This window comes from Pelobates fuscus, chromosome 5 (assembly GCF_036172605.1).
Source record: "Pelobates fuscus isolate aPelFus1 chromosome 5, aPelFus1.pri, whole genome shotgun sequence".
NCBI classification, from domain to species: domain Eukaryota; kingdom Metazoa; phylum Chordata; class Amphibia; order Anura; family Pelobatidae; genus Pelobates; species Pelobates fuscus.
Window position 1 is genome coordinate 95,585,739 of NC_086321.1, and position 19,110 is coordinate 95,604,848.

Sequence of the window (19,110 nt, forward strand, 5' to 3'; positions counted from 1 at the left end):
CACACTGGAGACTTATTATTAATATGCCAGTCTACTTGCTGACAGTGCGGCAAGGAGGAAGACTATATAGAGAATACTCGGGATTTAAAAAATGGAGTATGAAAAACATGAAGGTGCAGCATTATTTAATTTACTTCTCTGCAATTTTAAAATGCCCAAAGCTCTCCATAAATGCTCTTGTACTAATAAGGATTACTATCCCTTCACAGTAAAACGCGTGGGAAATCCTTCTGCATTAAAGCACTAGTGAGTCTTAACATACCTATACTGGGGATTCAAAACAACTGTATAATCTAGAAAGGCAAGGTTGAGAGTAGAGTATGCCTGCACTATATGCAACAGTTCATAAGTGTGCAAGACAGCTTCATATTGTAAATAAAAACATGCATTACTCTCTTAGGAAGAACCTTGACAGAACCATAAATCCATTAACATTGTTTCAGGAGAAAGAGAAGATTAACAAAAACGCATACATTTAAAACGCAGGTGAATTTCACCCAGACTTTGGATGGGTATGATAAAAGTCTTCAGTTTCAGATTTCACAGCTCAGACCTCTCATACTTTACTCCCCTCAGCTTCTGGCAAATATATTTTAAAGCTACTTAAAATCACCTTCCTAAACTAAAGATTATGGAGATCTGTTTTGTCTATGTGGCTATACTATGATGACACCACCAAATCAATAATGGGTACAAAAACAGAACTTCTAGTTTTTCCTCCCTCAAGTGCTGCTACTCCTGTGTCTGTCTCCATCCAAGTCAACGGCGCTACTATCACCTCTACCTCACAGGCTCGCTGCCTAGGGGTTCTTTTCGATTCTGACCCCTCTCTTTTACTCCCCATGTCCAATCGATAGTCAAATCCTGTCGCTTCCAACTCAAGAACATAGCGCGCATCCGCCCATATCTAACGCCGGACGCGGCTAAGATACTGGTTCATGCTGTTGTTCTCTCTCGCCTCGACTACTGCAATCCCCTTCTCACTGGTCTTACATGTTCCCAGCTTGCACCACTGCAATCTATAATGAATGCGGCTGCGAGGCTTATTTTCCTGTCCGGTCGCACCTCCCACGCCTCCACGCTCTGTCAGTCCCTGCATTGGCTTCCAGTTAGATATAGGGCCTAATTCAAAATTCTGGCGCTTGCTTACAAATCCCTACATAATGCTGCTCCAACATACCTATCCTCCCTCATACACAAGTATGTCCCGTCGAGACCCCTGCGCTCATCCCAAGACCTACGCCTATCCTCTGCCTGGATCCCCACCTCTGACGCTCGCCTTCAAGACTTCTCTAGGGCTGCACCTATTCTGTGGAACTCCCTTCCCTCCTCAATCAGACTTTCACCCAGCCTCCACTCCTTCAAAAAATCTTTGAAAACTCACTTCTTCATTAAAGCATATCAATTAAACGGTCAGCAGGCTTCTCATCCCCCACGACTCCTTTCCTGCAACTGTCAAAAATGACCTACCAAGCACGTAATAAACCCTTCTCTAACAAACCAATTCCCCTACTCTAACCCTTTGTGTCACTATACCCCACTCCCTCTAGCATGTAAGCTCATTGAGCAGGGCCCTCAACGCCCTCTGTTCCTGTACGTCCAGTGGTCTGATCTCAATTATGTGTCTGTTAGTCCACCCATTGTACAGCGCTACGGAATTTGTTGGCGCTATATAAATAATAAAATAATAATAATAATAAATTTAAATACACTTGCAGAACCTGACGCTATAAATAATGTAATTTCAGTTTGTGTTTTTAATCTCGATATGTAAATTTTTTGGCCATTTTAGCGGATCTCTAATAAATACAATGCAATAACCCAATTCTTTGCTTTTTGCAGATTGCATGTGGTCAGCAATTTTATGACTCATCTCTGCCTTGTTCCAAATAGAAAATGACATTTCTCACCTTGAATTAAATGTTATAGACAGTGATTAATAACAACCTTTCCACCCACTATATATAGCTACGCCGAGGTAAATATAAATTCAGATTCCATGCCATAAAATAGGTCATCTCAGAGGACTATAAAAAAAATGTCAGATTGTGCAAACAAGCCGAAAAATAGTCAAAAGTATTTATTTTAATATGTTCACTGCAAGACAGCAAAAGCAGTGACATGGGGAATTGACACCCCAATACTCCTTGCACAGAGTATAGTACTTGGAGGTCTCTGTTATGGTCTCCTTGCATACATCTGCTTATCACTGCAGTGATTTTCTGCAGCTCTCACTCAGGGACACCTCAGGGGGAATCAGTTGCTTCCCCTGTCGATCCAAGTCATTGTACAGCATGTGCCATGCTATGAAAGTCTTACTTAGCTGGACACGTTTACAGTTTTACAGTTACCTTGTCTGATGTGCATTAGGACAGTGGAGGCGTCATCCTCTCTACCCAATGGCAAGGAATTCCTGGTAATTATGAGTAATGCTCCGATTACTCTCCCACAACGGATTAGTCCAGGCAGGGGTCTTGCCCTTTTATTGATTCATTAGATAACCAATTTTTGCTCTGTCAGTGGGGAACGACCCTGGTGAGGCCTCAAAATGGTTCTCCGCCTAATTAAGAAAACTTAATATTCCTGGATATTGCCATCAAACTGTAGGGAAGGCGATAAGGAGATGCTAGGAGTCCTATTAACAGTGGGCGGAGGTACACAGGGTAGAGGTGCTATAGGAGGAGACGCTGCAGGCTGCAGATGCGCCGTTCTAGCAAGAAGCGTACTGAAAGCCTGAGCGAATTGATCCATGTGGTGATCATTCTCCTCTAATTTCCTCTTGCAAGTAGCTATGTGCTGACACAGTTCTACAGGATCTATGGCCATGTCGTAATGTCAGGATTACTGTACGATCCAGCACGTAGAACTGTATAGCACGGATGACAAATAAGGAACGTATTACCGGTCCTTAGAATGGCCGGATTTAACGTACATAGAATAGTCAAAATACAAGCCGAGGTCAGGGAACACAGAAAGGGACGCAGCGATGAGGAAAGCCAGGAGTCAGGATACCAGAATATAGAGAAGTCAATAAACAAAGCCAAAGTCAAAAACTATAAACAGGAACGCGCTCCTGGACAACCACAAGGGAAACCACGACAGGGCACTGAGCAGGATGTGAACTGGGCCTAAATACCCCTCCTCTAGATCTGATAGGCTGTAACCGGCCTTTGACCCCAAAGACAGTTACGAGGTTTTCATTTGCATAATTGCTGCTCAGCATTAACCCTTCTGTTGATTAGGTTGCTGCTCGGCACAACTTTTCCTGTGTGGACAGTAAATGTCATTAACCACATTTTTATAAGCGGATGAATATGTGACATGAGTGAAGCCATCCGTCTCGCATTGCTGGTAGAAATGGGCCTGAATAAAAATGACTTTTTGGGGGGGGGGGCGTGGAGCTTGACCTTTAAGCATAGCAGACAGAGGCACACGAGCTCCTGAATATTTTGCTGATCTGGATGTGCTCATACCAACCAGGGAGCTATTCCACCTGCTAAAATGGGCCATGTTGGTGGAATCCCAGACTTACCTAAAGAGCATTACTCATGTCATAATTCCACCGGGAGTCTGAGAAATCTTATTGCCGCCTCTTGCTGGGGAGAGGTGGACAGTCTTCCTGCTCTCTATATACCAACACAGAACTGCTGTGCTCCTACCTACCCCTCCCCCCACCTTGGACTGGCGGGGAATATCCTGGTCTCCACTAGGCTGCCAATGTCAACCAGATGTTTCTCCTGTGCTGAGTAAGCCATTGCAAATCATTTTAGCTACCTACCACCACAATTCAAGATGGTGGAGTACAGCCCACATGGAAAGTGGGGCCTAGGCTTGTTTCGGTTTGTTTAGTACATAATGCTAGTTATGACACCTATGGAGTATATTGCATACTCCACACGTGTGTCTACCTTTGACTTCTTTTCCTTTAAATATCTGAGGACATGTAAATGTTGCTGGTTTATTTTCTGTTTTCAGATTTAGAAAAATTAGGCTGCTCAATCCAGGAGTATTTTGTCAATATGCAAATGTCGAATTGATTGATTGTACTTTATCTTAACTCCTGATCATTTGTATGCTATGTATTAACCAAATGCCTCAAAAAAAAGAATGATTGACGAAAAAAATTAAACAAGCAACTCATTTTTATTTACGCATATTGAAAATAAATAAAACAAATAAAAAAGTAGCGTTCTCTCCTTTATAGGCATATATCAAGCAGTATGTGCAGACTTCTATAGAAACCCACAATGTTTTAAGACACAGATGTTGCAGTCAAGCAGCTCCATTTACCATACGTAGGTAACATGCACATGTAGAGCCATACAAGTTACAGGTTTGTATTCCTATACTGGTCTGCTGAACCTGTAGAAAGTATTGAAAGGCAATATATACAGCAGATTCTCTCCTTATATCCCTCCACACCTCACTAACCAATAATTCTACAAAAGATTAAGAATAAAATTAAGAATACAGATTTTTTTTTTTTTTTTTTTAAGTATAAAATAATTAAAAATTTCCTTCTTTATGGAATGGCTATTTTGGGTTACTAGATTTGTGCAGAAATTATGAGCAGTTCGTCCGAATTAATAATATCCTTTTTATCTACACCTAGACGAATCGATCATTCGGTATTTACTTGTGGAGTCTTACTCGTTTACCAAGATTTACAAAGGTAAATTCCGAATGACTGATTCCTTTTGATTGTCGATTAAAAGGAATTTGATTCTGACAACTGTTTGAAACACAGTTTTGCATAGATTCTATTGCTAGCTATGCACTCAATGAATGTTACGCTTTTAAGAACTAGTAGATACATGTGATCAAGTCCACTTGCTTGAGATGACATGCATCTAATAGCAGCAATATAGTACTTCAGGCATTTTATGTATGGACCTTTTATGGAACCCACCACTAAGTCTTAAAACATCCGCCCCTTTGCGTTAAGACCTCCTGCAAATGCTGCTTGCTCATAGTAATGGATTCGTCATATTAATTATTTACCTTCTAAACTTTCCTGCTCGTCTGACGTGTAATCATCTCGCTGACTTTGCTCTCTTAAGAACTGGATGACTGCATACACCAGGCGTTTGATAGATGACATGTTTTCAGCTGATGAGAACCACCTAAATCACATTAACAAGGAGATGGAAATCAGATCCTATGGAAGCACTTGGTGCCAAACATAATGGTAAAAAATGAAACCTGCATCTGATGTATAATAAATCAGCTGTGGATGCTGGCAGAAATATAGAGAGACATAAATTGCTATTCTTGCAGCAATACAATTTTATTGGATGAAAAATGTATACAAACAGGGCTGGATTAAGACAAAAATTCAAACCCAGCTTCCAAAACAGAACACAACTAAAAAACTGATTCTGTAATTAAACGTTCTCCAAGGCAGTGGGGAGAGAAAAATACAAATAATTTTTTTTTTTTAATCTTTATTTTTTCTTTTTCATTGTTTTAAACAAATAATTTTTTTTATAAATCACAAGGATACCTTTAAAAGAAACAATACGTAAACGGGACAAGCTAGGGACAAGTTATGGGGCCTGTAGTCCCCCCCCCCCCGCTCAATATTTCTATACAGCGTTAAAGCAATACTCCAAGCACCATAACCACTACAGCCAACTGAAGAAGTGGTTATGGTGCAGGCACAATGGGGAGGGGGAAGTATAACTAATGACTTTGCCATGTAGTGGCTATGGTGCTTGGAGTGTTCCTTTAAATGGTTTAATAATAAAGGGGTGTCCCTGGCAGCCCAAGATTGTCACATTACTGCAACTATTTGACACTATATTTGCTTTTCTTTGTTTAAACTCAAACTTTCATATTTCAGATAAAGGTTTGCTGTGTGAAACCTATTCAACTATTCACAAAATGCACATTTGGAAATGTACCGATAGGCGCACTTCCCAATTACTGAAAAAGGTGGAGCGCTTAAATTAGTGCGATCTGCTTACAATATTATATCTCAAACAATTTAAAATCGTACCAATGGAAAAGTGCAAATACCACAAGTATACTAAAAAGTGTATTTAAAACCCTGTACATATTCACTGCAAAGTCAATATAATTAATGTAGCAATGCCAATTCAGATATTATATCAACATGTATTCTGTTCAATTTTCCCTTTAAAAGTAAACAATAAAATTATGCAGACAGTCTCAGCAATATGAGGAAGGAAAAAATAAAAATAAAAAAAAAAGATATATACACTGCTCCAAAAAATAAAGGGAAGACTTAAACAACACAATGTAACTCCAAGTTAATAACCCTTCTGTGAAATCAAACTGTCCACTTAGGAAGCAACACTGAGTGACAATCAATTTCACATGCTGTTGTACAAATGGGATAGACAACAGGTGGAAATTATAGGCAATTAGCAAGACACCCCCTAAAAAGGAGTGGTTCTGCAGGTGGTGACCACAGACCACTTCTCAGTTCCTATGCTTCCTGGCTGATGTTTTGGTCACTTTTGAATGCTGGCGGTGCTTTCACTCTAGTGGTAGCACGAGACGGAGTCTACAACCCACACAAGTGGCTCAAGTAGTGTAGCTCATCCAGGATGGCACATCAATGCGAGCTGTGGCAAGAAGGTTTGCTGTGTCTGTCAGCGTAGTGTCCAGAGCATGTAGGCACTACCAGGAGACAGGCCAGTACAACCCAGCAGCAGGACCGCTACCTCCGCCTTTGTGCAAGGAGGAACAGGAGGAGCACTGCCATAGCCCTGCAAAATGACCTCCAGCAGGCCACAAACGTGCATGTGTCTGCTCAAACGGTCAGAAACAGACTCAATGAGGGTGGTATAAGGGCCCGACGTCCACAGGTGTGCTTACAGCCCAACACCGTGCAGGACGTTTGGCATTTGCAAGAGAACACCAAGATTGGCAAATTCGCCACTGGCACCCTGTGCATTTCACAGATGAAAGCAGGTTCACACTGAGCACATGTGACAGACGTGACAGAGTCTGGAGATGCCGTGGAGAACGTTCTGCTGCCTGCAACATCCTCCAGCATGACCGGTTTGGCAGTGGGTCAGTAATGATGTGGGGTGGCATTTCTTTGGGGGGCCACACAGCCCTCTATGTGCTCGCCAGAGGTAGCCTGACTGCCATTAGGTACCGAGATGAGATCCTCAGACCCCTTGTGAGACCATATGCTGGTGCGGTTGGCCCTGAGTTCCTCCTAATTCAAGACAATGCTAGACCTCATGTGGCTGGAGTGTGTCAGCAGTACCTGCAAGACGAAGGCATTGATGCTACGGACTGGCCCGCCCGTTCCCCAGACCTGAATCCAATTGAGCACATCTGGGACTTTATGTCTCGCTCCATCCACCAACGTCACGTTGCACCACAGATTGTCCAGGAGTTGGTAGATGCTTTAGTCCAGGTCTGGGAGGAGATCCCTCAGGAGACCATCCGCCACCTCATCAGGAGCATACACAGGAGTTGTAGGGAGGTCATACAGGCACGTGGAGGCCACACACACTACTGAGCCTCATTTTGACTTGTTTTAAAGGACATTACATCAAAGTTGGATCAGTTGGTAGTGTGTGTTTCCACTTTAATTTTGAGTGTGACTCCAAATCCAGACCTCCATGGGTTGAAAAATGTGAGTTCCATTTTTAAATTTGTGTGATTTTGTTGTCAGCACATTCAACTATGTAAAGAACAAAGTATTTCAGAAGAATATTTAATTCATTCAGATCTAGGATGTGTTATTTTTGTGTCGCCTTTATTTTTTTGAGAAGTGTATTTCCTACAAGAAATTTTACCAGGGAAATGTGTCTGTTATTACAGTCCGGTTGCCTTTAGGATTCAGTTTGCCAGAGCCATTTTAAGGTGAACCTCTCATGATCAGTCCTGCCATTCTCAGCACTATTGTAACTACTGCTGCCACTGCTCTGTTGCTACTGGCTTTGCTTGTGGACATGTCCCAAGCATGGCAATCCTCTCCAACGATGCAGACATGCCGGTTTAAAGGAACACTCCAAACACCATAACCACTACAAATCACTGAAGTAGTTATGGTAAAGGTCATCCCCTGGCGCCCCCCAAAAGGTTTGACTTCTTACTTGGGGACGGACGGATTCCACACCATGCCTCCATTTCCATCTCCTTAGCAGGAACTTCTATTAGGGCTCTTTAGCTAAGCCAGCAATGCAGGGTTTAGCTTATTGGCTGAGAGCCCAGGTAAGAAGTAAAAAATTTCAAAATTGGCTTGAGTACCATAAGCACTAAAGTGAGCTGTAGTGATTATGGTGCTTGAAATGTTCCTTTCACTGACAGTACATCGGATTGAATAGTCCCATACTCCCCGAGAAAGTGTGTGATACGAGCACTTGAGGAGTAAGACTGACACGGAGCAAAGGAACTACCTCGAGGAGGCTTCTCTTGCTGTCCATGTCACTCAATCCATGGCATTAGACCCCAGTCATGCATAAGGGCTAAAACTTTTAGACAGCTCAAAATTAAAACAGACAATTTCTAGCATGTCTAAACAATGTAAGCATGAAATGTATTGCTAGTTAAAATGAACCTGAGTTGTGTGTACCATTACAGCTTCCATTTAATATGAATTGCAGTGCTGCAATCAGACCCATCTGAAGTAGCAGTATTCAGATCCATGCAGTCTTGATTTGGCTTTTAGTGAACAAGTCATTCTTTGTAGAAGAATAATGACCGATAACAGAGGCCCACTTGGCACTGGCAAAGTTAATGTTTGTCTCATATTCCAGATCTTTTGCGAGTTCATATTTAGGCTACTTGTTAAAATGCGAATGTACTTTTAACATCAAACATTTCATTAGAACAGGGAGTAAATTATATTATTATGGATCGAGTTCATGCTCTTAGAAAGTAAAATGCATAGCCATTAGTGAGTTATATCCCTTGTCTATTATAATGTGAAGAATGTGGGATATTATTTTTTTATACTACAGTTTGACACATGACTGAAGCATCTGTAATCAGAATTATTTCCATGAGACCACAGTAAAACAATGACCTCACAAATTAGTGAACAATCATTTTATTAACTTAAAAGGGACACTGTAGGCACCAAGACCACTTCAGCTCATTGAAGTGGTCTGGGTGCTATGTTTACATTGCAGCACTAGGTCTGCCCTCAGTGGTTGTCTACCAGACAGCCACTGGGGGAGCTTCCGGAATCGTAACAGACTTTTGGTCCGTTATTGGACGCTGGAGGTCCTCACGTTCTGCATGAGGACCTCCACCATCAAAAATTTTTCCATAGGAAAGCATTGATTCAATGCGCATGCGTGGCAGATGCGCATTACACCCAGCTCATCGCGGGACGGAGGAGGAGGCAGAGCTTTGACAAAGCGCTGAGGGACATCATTGCTGGGATAAGGTAAGTAAATAAAGGGTTTTTAACCCTTTACTTACCGGGGACGGGGTGGGAGGTTGGGAGGTGGAGCAAGCGTGGGGGGAGGCAGAGGGATCGGATCTGTAGTGCCAGGAATACAGCTTTGTATTCCTGGCACTACAGTATCCCTTTAACTATTGACATAGTAGGTTCAGGGTAAGTAATGTAACATATATATGGTATCATTGTCTCAAGTCAGATGTTATAAAATCTCTGATATAATTGCTCCATTCACAACAATTGTTCTAAATAAGAAATTGGAGGAATCTGTAACGGTCTATCATTGTAGAAGATGCACGAGGATCTATAATCACAATATATCTTTAGAATAGAAAAAAAATGAAGAATAGCAGAAAGAAAGCAAGAAATAATGTTTACAATACATTTAAGATAACACTATAATAATTAAAAAACATTTTAAACAAATAGGTGTTCCTTTTATGTTTCAATAAGTGCCATCTCCTCTTTTTTATTTTTGGTCCAACTAGATAAACCTCTTCAGTGACTTACCTGTATCCAACGCCGATGTCCCTCGGCGCTGGTTCAGGGCCCGCCCACGCTCCTTCCCCGCCGACGTCATCCGGCGGGGAAGACTTCTTGTGCATGCGCGGCCGGCGACGGGGGAGACCTAATGCGCATGTGCGGAAATGTCGCGCACGTGCATTAGACCTCCCCATAGAAAAAGCATTGAAAGATGCTTTCCTATGGGGATTTCAGCGACGCTGGAGGTCCTCACACAGCGTGAGGACGTCCAGCGACGCTATAGCACAGATAATTTGTGCTATAAACCAGAAAGTGCACTCTAGTGGCTGTCTAATAGACAGCCACTAGAGGAGGAGTTAACCCTACAATGTAAATATTGCAGTTTATGAAAACTGCAATATTTACAATTGCAGGGTTAAGGGTAGTGGGAGTTGGCACCCAGACCAATCCAATGGGCAGACGTGGTCTGGGTGCCTGGAGTGTCCCTTTAAGAGCCTATTGGGCCTGGTGCTGACAATTCTGATGGGTCTAAGTACAGAATCTTATCAACATAAAACACTAAAACAGTCAAGCATCCCAAGCATCATGTATGTGGTGGAGGTGGTGGTGCTGGAGGGAAACTCACAGGATATAGCCATTAGAAAACACATACCCTAAGCTAATCTCTCGCTTAGATCTTTCAAGTAAATCCATAACCCATAACAGCAGTGTCCGGTGAAGCAGGATTTCGGTGAGGGGGGTAAAAAGGAGGGCTACTGATGTAAATCATGTAACCAGAACCGCCCAAAAGGTACAAACATGCCCAAAAATGGGCGGTGTCTGCACGAACAAATAGATGACCAGCCTGGCATGAATGCATGTCAGGCTGCCTGCCAATTATGCAGGATGACCAACCAAGGGCATAATGTGCAGACAGCCCCCTGAGTTTGGCATAAATGCACCAGATCTACTATAAAAACAGTTATACTGTAAGTCTCAGTTGTCTTTCTAAAAGTTTGCAGTGTGTGTGAGGAGCCTGAAGTCACACAGACACCCCAGGGACAACTACCCTATAATCAGTACACACAGTACATTAATTCTGCCACTGACCACACCTGAAAAGATTGGCAGGACCCGCTACAGTAAATTGTGTTCAGACACTTCATTAATATTAAATTTTCTTCCAAGGCTGCAAGACACGAAGGAGATATTCATTGTGAAGGACTGTATCTGTATATAAAATGTTTGCATTGTAGAGAGAATTCTTTGCACACATCCTGCATAATAGGCTGTATTCTATCCTTTCAATCTTGCAGTTTTGTTTGGCAAGTGAATACATACACGATTAAGCAGAATAGCAGTCTCTAGCAGTAGCTACTTGTGCCAGGAGCACACATATTCTAAACTCCCTACTGGGATTGTCTCTAAAACAAGTCGTTGAGGAGCCAACTCGTAAAGAGGCCATACTAGATTTAGTGTTAACAAATGGAGATTTGGTATCAGATATTACTGTAGGTGAAAGTTTAGGATCCAGTGATCATCAGTCAGTGTGGTTTAATATAAGAACAGTGACTGAGTCACACCACACCAAAACAAAAGTTTTAGACTTTCGAAAAACCATACTTTTCTAAAATTAGAATATGTGTAAAGGAGTCATTATCAGACTGGAGCAATTTATATGGAGTCCAAAAGAAATGGGATTATTTAAAAGTTGCACTACTGAAGGCAACAGAAAATTGCATTAGGCTTGTCAGTAAAAGCAAAAAATTCAAGAAACCACTGTGGCAGATGTGGCCAAAATAGTAAAAAACAAAAAGTTAGCATTTAGTAATTATAAAAAAACCAGAGTGAGGAAGACAGAATGACCTATAAGATTAGGCAGAAAGAGGCTAAGCAAGTTATAAGAGCTTCCAAATCCCACACAGAAGAGAAAATAGCACAGTCAGTAAAAAAGGGGGACAAAACTTTTTTTAGATACATAAATGAGAAAAGAAAAGTAAAACAAGGATTAGTTAGATTAAAAACAAAAGAAGGAAGGTATGTAGATGATGATAAAGGTCTAGCTGACTGCCTCAATGAATATTTTTGTTCGGTATTTACAGATGAAAATGAAGGAAAGGGACCTCAGTTAAGAAAAAGGATAAATGAGTCATTTATTAAACGTGAGTTTACAGAGGAAGAGGTTCTATTTCAACTGTCAAAAGTAAAGACAAATAAGTCAATGGGACCTGATGGAATACACCCAAAGCTATTAAAAGAGCTTAGTGGTGTACTAGCAAAACCATTAACAGATTTATTTAACCAATCATTGATAACAGGAGTAGTCCCAGAAGATTGGAAGTTAGCGAATGTTGTGCCCATTCACAAGAAAGGTAATAGGGAGGAGTCGGGCAACTATAGGCCAGTAAGCCTTACTTCAGTAGTGGGGAAAGTGATGGAAACCATGTTAAAGGATAGGATTGTTGAACATCTAAAAACACATGGATTTCAAGACCAGAGACAACATGGGTTTACTTCAGGGAGATCATGCCAAACTAATCTTATTGATTTTTTTGATTGGGTAACTAAAATTATAGATCAGGGTGGTGCAGTAGACATTGCTTACCTAGATTTCAGTAAGGCTTTTGACACTGTTGCACATAGAAGGCTTATCAATAAACTACAATCTTTGAGTTTGGATTCCAATATTGTTGAATGGGTAAGGCAGTGGCTGAGTGACAGGCAACAGAGGGTTGTAGTCAATGGAGTATATTCGAAGCTTGGGCTTGTCACCAGTGGGGTACCTCAGGGATCTGTACTTGGACCCATTCTCTTTAATATTTTTATTAGTGATATTGCAGAAGGTCTTGATGGTAAGGTGTGTCTTTTTGCGGATGATACTAAGATATGCAACAGGGTTGATGTTCCAGGAGGGATAAGCCAAATGGAAAATGATTAAGGTAAACTAGAAAAATGGTCAGAGTTGTGGCAACTGACATTTAATGTGGATAAGTGCAAGATAATGCATCTTGGACGTAAAAACCCAAGGGTAGAGTACAAAATATTTGATAGAGTCCTAACCTCAACATCTGAGGAAAGGGATTTAGGGGTGATTATTTCTGATGACTTAAAGGTAGGCAGACAATGTAATAGAGCAGCAGGAAATGCTAGCAGAATGCTTGGTTGTATAGGGAGAGGTATTAGCAGTAGAAAGAGGGAAGTGCTCATGCCATTGTACAGAACACTGGTGAGACCTCACTTGGAGTACTGTACACAGTACTGGAGACCCTATCTTCAGAAGGATATTGATACCTTAGAGAGAGTTCAAAGAAGGGCTACTAAACTGGTTCATGGATTGCAGGATAAAACTTACCAGGAAAGGTTAAAGGATCTTAACATGTATAGCATGGAGGAAAGACGAGACAGGGGGGATATGATAGAAACATTTAAATACATAAAGGGAATCAACACAGTAAAGGAGGAGATATTTAAAAGAAGAAAAACTGCCACAACAAGAGGACATAGTCTTACTTTACTGAGAGGGTAGTGGATGCATGGAATAGCCTTCCAGCTGAAGTGGTAGAGGTTAACACAGTAAAGGAGTTTAAGCATGCGTGGGATAGGCATAAGGCTATCCTAACCATTACATAAGGCCAGGGACTAATGAAAGTATTTAGAGAACTGGGCAGACTAGATGGGCCGAATGGTTCTTATCTGCCGTCACATTCTATGTTTTTAGTACATTACAGACGACGACAACATTGTAGGGGTTAAGGAAGAGTAATATGTCTGCAACATGTTTTTAACATAGATTTGATGTACAGATGTGAAAGGTAGTGATATTATAATCGACATATATCATCTTTATTTTGTAAAGGTTACAGCTTTTAAATCAACAAAGTCAGTTGCTCTACATAAAAAGTTAATCTGGTCTCGTCAATTTAGGATGACTGAATGAACTCTTTTGGCATGATATTGAGGTTATATCAGATCTGTGTGAGGTGACTTTTCATACCCTGGCATTACATTAAAATATGCTCCAATGAAATCCCTTTTATTACCAAGTGCCTGGAAAACACAGAGACCCTCAAACAGAGCTGCTTCATCATTTCTGTGGATTCAAACATGTATTCCTGACACTTTAGTTTTAAAAACACAGTTTAGATGCCCAGCCGCCCTTGCCTCTCTTTAGAAAGGTAGTTTACTAGCCCTTTCTTCCAGAACTGCGCCAGAATCGTCGTATCAGGCCCCGCCACGCTCAGCTTTCTTTGACAATCTCAGCCAATCCAATGCTTTTGCACATGAGTGGCAAAATGCCACGATGCACCAATCAGCATCTCCTCACAGAGATGCATTGACTCAATGCATCTCTAAGCAGAGCATTCAGTGTTTCCACTCTCTGCATGGAGATGATGAACATCAGTGCTGCACACTATACAGCACTGAGATAAGAAGCACCTCTAGTGGCCGTCTGAGTGATAGCCACTAGAGGTGTTCCTATGATGTAATGTAAACACTGCCTTTTGACTGAAAAGGCAGTGTTTACATTAAAATGACTGCAGGGACAGGCTGTAGACACCAGAACAACTACATTAAGCTGTGGTTGTTCTGGTGCCTACAGTGTCCCTTTAACTAGCTAAATACTATGACTATCTGTATAGTTTACAAAAAGACTAGAATCTGTATCAACCTTTACAAAAAGATATAGACTCCATTAACTTTACATCTTTACCTGACATCCTACAAGCATTACTTGTAGCTCTAAATACTTAGCAGAAAGCTAATAAAGCTATAAAAAAACATTCTAAATAAATTAACAGGTTAATATGAGCATCATAACCTCCCTGCTGTAGTTATGATAAAGGGAGTTCCCTTGCGCCGTTCTCTCTCACGAGACCATATAGTTTTGCAACATTTAGAATTTACTTAGTCCATCAACTAGGCACACATGTGCGTCGCGGGGTTACTCAGGGGTCAAGTAGCGGCACGAATAGTTGTTGTCGCAAGGGCATTCAGCAACGGCCGTTGCAGTGCCCTCGTGAGCTGTCCCGACAGGGGTCCGCGCAGACAGTGCTCTGATTGGAGCGCTTGTCCGCGAGGGTACTCTGAAGCGTGGGAAAAAATGGAATTTAAGGCGCCCTGAGGTAACTTTTGGCGCCAGAAGAAAGAGGAAATTACCCTACTGTGGAGCTGTTTTTCCCCGCCCTCCCTCCCTGTATTCCATTGTCGTGTTCTTTTATTGGGGTTGAGGTCACCTGCCTAATTTAAAGGGGGTATGGACTAGCTGAGTTTCGTTATCATTTGGTTTAAGTTCTGGCTAATAGGGCGGAACTCTAGTGAGTTATGTGTTAAAACTCTGGGGGTTTAAAAACCGGAGATGTTTGGTTATAAAGTTATGAAGTGATGTTTGCATTATTTGTAAACTAAATAAAAGACCACGGCCTTTTCAGCACACTTCTGAGTCTGATTATTTATTGTGTTTCTGTGCCTTGTTATGCCATGTATTACTTGCTGTTATTATGTGTCAGTCTGAATTAACCCCTGCTGAGCACATGCTTCTAACCTGGGACCTGCTGGGCACGAGCCTCCCTCAAAGCAGGTGTGGTAGCATCCACCTTCTGCAGAAGACATATCCTGACAGTCATCCGTTGGCTGAAAGCAGCAGTTGGGGTTCTCAGCCAATAAAAGAAACTCTGTACAAGTAACATGCACAGAACTGACATTAGCCAGCCCTGATGTTCCTGGCTGAATAGGGATGCTGCACCTCTGGCAGCTAAGCTAAATATCTCACTATGTTTCACTTACAGGGTCATTACACCATGACCCCTTCAAAAACACTTAAGAAGTCATGGTGCTAGGAGTAACTCTAAGTTCCTGGCCAGATGTATTTCCAACTATTATTATAGTACATTCATTGATATATTAAGCTCTCATTTCACCACTGTTTTAAAACGTCTGGTTTATAGTATCATCTGACTAGTCTGTTGACAAGCTCAAAAGATAGATGTTACTGTAAAACAAATATCCCTAATCTATTAGCACTTGACACAGAAAACGCATTTGACAAGCAAAATTAGACATGTGTGATTAATACATTCAAAAACTTATATTATTATAATTCATTACATTTGTACCAACTCCTTTGCCAATTTTAATTCTTGTATTCCTGTCCCAGCCCTTCTCTTTTACCAGACAGAGATGTTCATTGTCATTATTACCATTGATATTTGTGTGGCTCTGGAACCTCTGGTTAGAAACTGCTATCAAGTAGTTGATATCCCTAATGTATGTCTGCCTGGGTGTCCCCTCCTACTAATGCAGATTTTTGTAGTTCAGATCACTCAGGGCTTTCAATCGACAAAAGCAAAACTTACAATACTTCCTTGCATATATTTGATAAGGAAGTATTTTTCAGAAGCCACATGGTGTGGCTAAGGAGGCAGGCTTATGGTGAAGCATTCTGGAAAACATTTATTTTTGTGCAAAAGCTATGAAGTCTTGAGTATGCAAAAAATACAGCATTTTAATGAAGCCTAACGCCTATCAAATGCATTAAACTTGTATTGCTGCTGGGAATATCCCTTTAACTAATTTTACTACATTTTTAATCAGAGTATAGTAGTAGTAGACTTTCAGAACACAAAATTAACACAAGCATCATCTAAATCTCTCCCACAAAGTAATAGCTCAATTGAAAGACTTCCCTATGGATTCCCTAAAATCTCATCTAAGAATCAAACATAGATAAACACCACCAAGGCCTCTCATCTAGTACTAAAGGAAACTTCACATCCCTTCTTAGAGATATTACAGCATCGGCTGTTAAAGATAATGTAACAAGCCCGGCACGATGACTCACATTTGGTGGAAATGTCCTGAAGGAAATCATCTCTCCTTTCAAGGATATAACAAGCCAATATATCCAACGCACCATGAGTCTTGCTGCTAGATATGTTGCCAACAGCTATACCCAATTATAGAGGATAAAAGGTAACAATTCAAGAATGTATAAATACCTGGCTGGACTCAAGCCGTCCGGTCTCCATTCCTCACCCTTTCCCCCTCCTAGCCCATTTTCATACTTCTAATTCTTATTAAGTTAAATCATATCTGTTTCTGTATTTAGAAATGACAATACTTGATGTTACTAACTTTATTGTAACATTCTGTATTTGACAAAATAAGACATGTTAAGAAAATATGAGTACTTTAGTAGAAAGAAAGAAAGAACGACGGAAGGAAGCAAGCAAATAATTAGCATTTTCACCTCTATTAATCACACAGGAAATGACAGGTATCTAAAAATATATTACAAAAATATTATAGAACATATGTGAATGCCTGATCTCCTGGCATTGAACTGCACTGCCCACATCTTTTTTAAATCACTATTTAGTAGATTTACCCCAAATGAAAAACATGCATGCATTTAATTCTGCATTTTTCATTTGGTATATATCTACAACAGTTTGCAAAAGCTGTAGTTCTCTTTTCTGCAGCCTTTGTAAGCCCTCCCTTTCTAACCCCTCCCAAACATTCCGTGGCTGTCCAATCACAAACTTCTCCATGCAGCTCAATGAGAAGTCTTTGCAAGGCAGGTGCTCTGAGAAATTGCTGCCTCTTCAGGTTAACCAGGAAGTAACAAGACCAGTCGTCGGCTTGTCACTTGGGAGTGTAACAAGGTTAATTTATAAAACTGATCATTTCTAATGAAATCTTCACTTTCTGTCAAATGGAAATAAAAGAGGGCACACCCTTCACACATAAAGCATTTCAGCAAGCTAAAGTGCTTTAGGGGTTTGTTGTGTCCCTTTAAGCACAAAAAGCCCAAGAACAAATATTGTAAGGGAGCTTACTTCAATTACAGCTAGTGTTAGTTTTTATGTGATTGTAATTCTTAGTTTTTAAATATTGACACATCCACAAGTAGGACGGATTTTGGATTGGGATCGGAGGGAGTACATTTACCATACCGACATCACTGAACCAGGGGACTTATTTTTTTTTGCAAACTCAGTTATTTAATTGCTACAATTTAGCTATAAGTTGTGCTTTTGTTTTTCAAAAGCTCTCAGTGATTTATTATTTCAACGGCATGCCTGGCTGTGCCATGTACATGCATAGGGCAATACAAGAGTGCGCATGTGTTTGTTCATACAGCATTTCTGTGCAGATGCTCAAGCACACATAAGTGTGCCCAGAGCATCAATGCCATCGTGGACATAGCATTTCCGCTAAAAGGTAAATATGTTCTTTACTTACCTTCACAGCAATATTCACCCAGGTAAAGATTGAGATCTGCTTAAATCTGCCTACATGTACTTGCTCAAATAAAACTACACATTGCTGTGGTTCATTCAGTTTATGACCAGTATAATCTCTGATATCTATAGATAGCTGTGCTATACATGCCAAACACTGCAAGTTTGCGGAGAGGCATAAAGGCAATAATAGAAAAAAAAAAAAAAAAGACAGATGGGTCTTGTGTCAAATAGGGACAACGGGGAGGTCTGAATACATAATCTAAGTGCTACAGAAGGCCTTTCCTCCAAAAGAACTGGAGCCTGGCTCTGATAGGAGTTGGAGCTTTTCAACCACGGTACTGCACTAGACACCAACTCTGTACAATACAAATTTAATATATATACACACACACACACACACACACACACACACACACACACACAATTCCCCGTCAGTTATGGTCTATTCAGTCGGTCATCCTAACAATAATAAAATATTGCAGACAGTCTACTAGAGTGTCAAAAACACAAATTATTTCAAAACAGAATCTATTCATAGCCCCCGATCACCGGGAGAAAGAATAACTAAGAAACACATGACTAGCTCTGCTAAAGCAATACACAGCATCCCTTTACACAGCCTCCCAGCTTCACAGGCACATTGCAACTCTAATCTGCAGCTCTCATCGTACATGGAGCAACACTCTGCATTCCTCATTATGGCATGGCAGGACACAATAAGCAGTAATACCGCCTGTTGCTGCTCTGAAATAAATATTCAGGGTTTTTTTCCCAGATCTAGAAAATCTGTTCAGAATGAAAGATGTCTGACTTTGAAGATGGATAGCACCAGCCCCAGGGCCTCGGTAGCAAGCCTGTTACACAGGGTGCTTTTCAAGCTGTCAGGCCTTAGCATCTCTTAGCATGCACTGCATGGCTCACCCAGCACTCAGCAGCAGCCCTTACCATACACACCTGCAGCAAGCAGTCTGAGATTGTGAAGAATCCTGTGTGTCAGTGGGAAGTGCTGCA

The 19,110-nt window shown here is 41.0% G+C and overlaps 1 protein-coding gene across 2 annotated transcripts in view; it reads right to left on the reverse strand.

Annotated features, from left to right (window-relative positions):
• SGTB (small glutamine rich tetratricopeptide repeat co-chaperone beta) overlaps positions 1-19,110 on the reverse strand; it is a 93,912-nt gene extending 74,802 nt beyond the window's left edge. Inside the window, exons 1-2 of one of the 2 annotated variants that reach the window (XM_063456920.1) lie at positions 19,054-19,110; positions 5,002-5,123 (exon numbers count right to left, since the gene is read on the reverse strand). In XM_063456920.1, the coding sequence (XP_063312990.1) occupies positions 5,002-5,101 (100 nt within the window). In that variant the 5' untranslated portion in view covers positions 5,102-5,123; positions 19,054-19,110. Of the gene's footprint in view, positions 1-5,001; positions 5,124-19,044 lie in introns of both variants that reach the window. The other variant, XM_063456921.1, reaches the window with a different exon arrangement.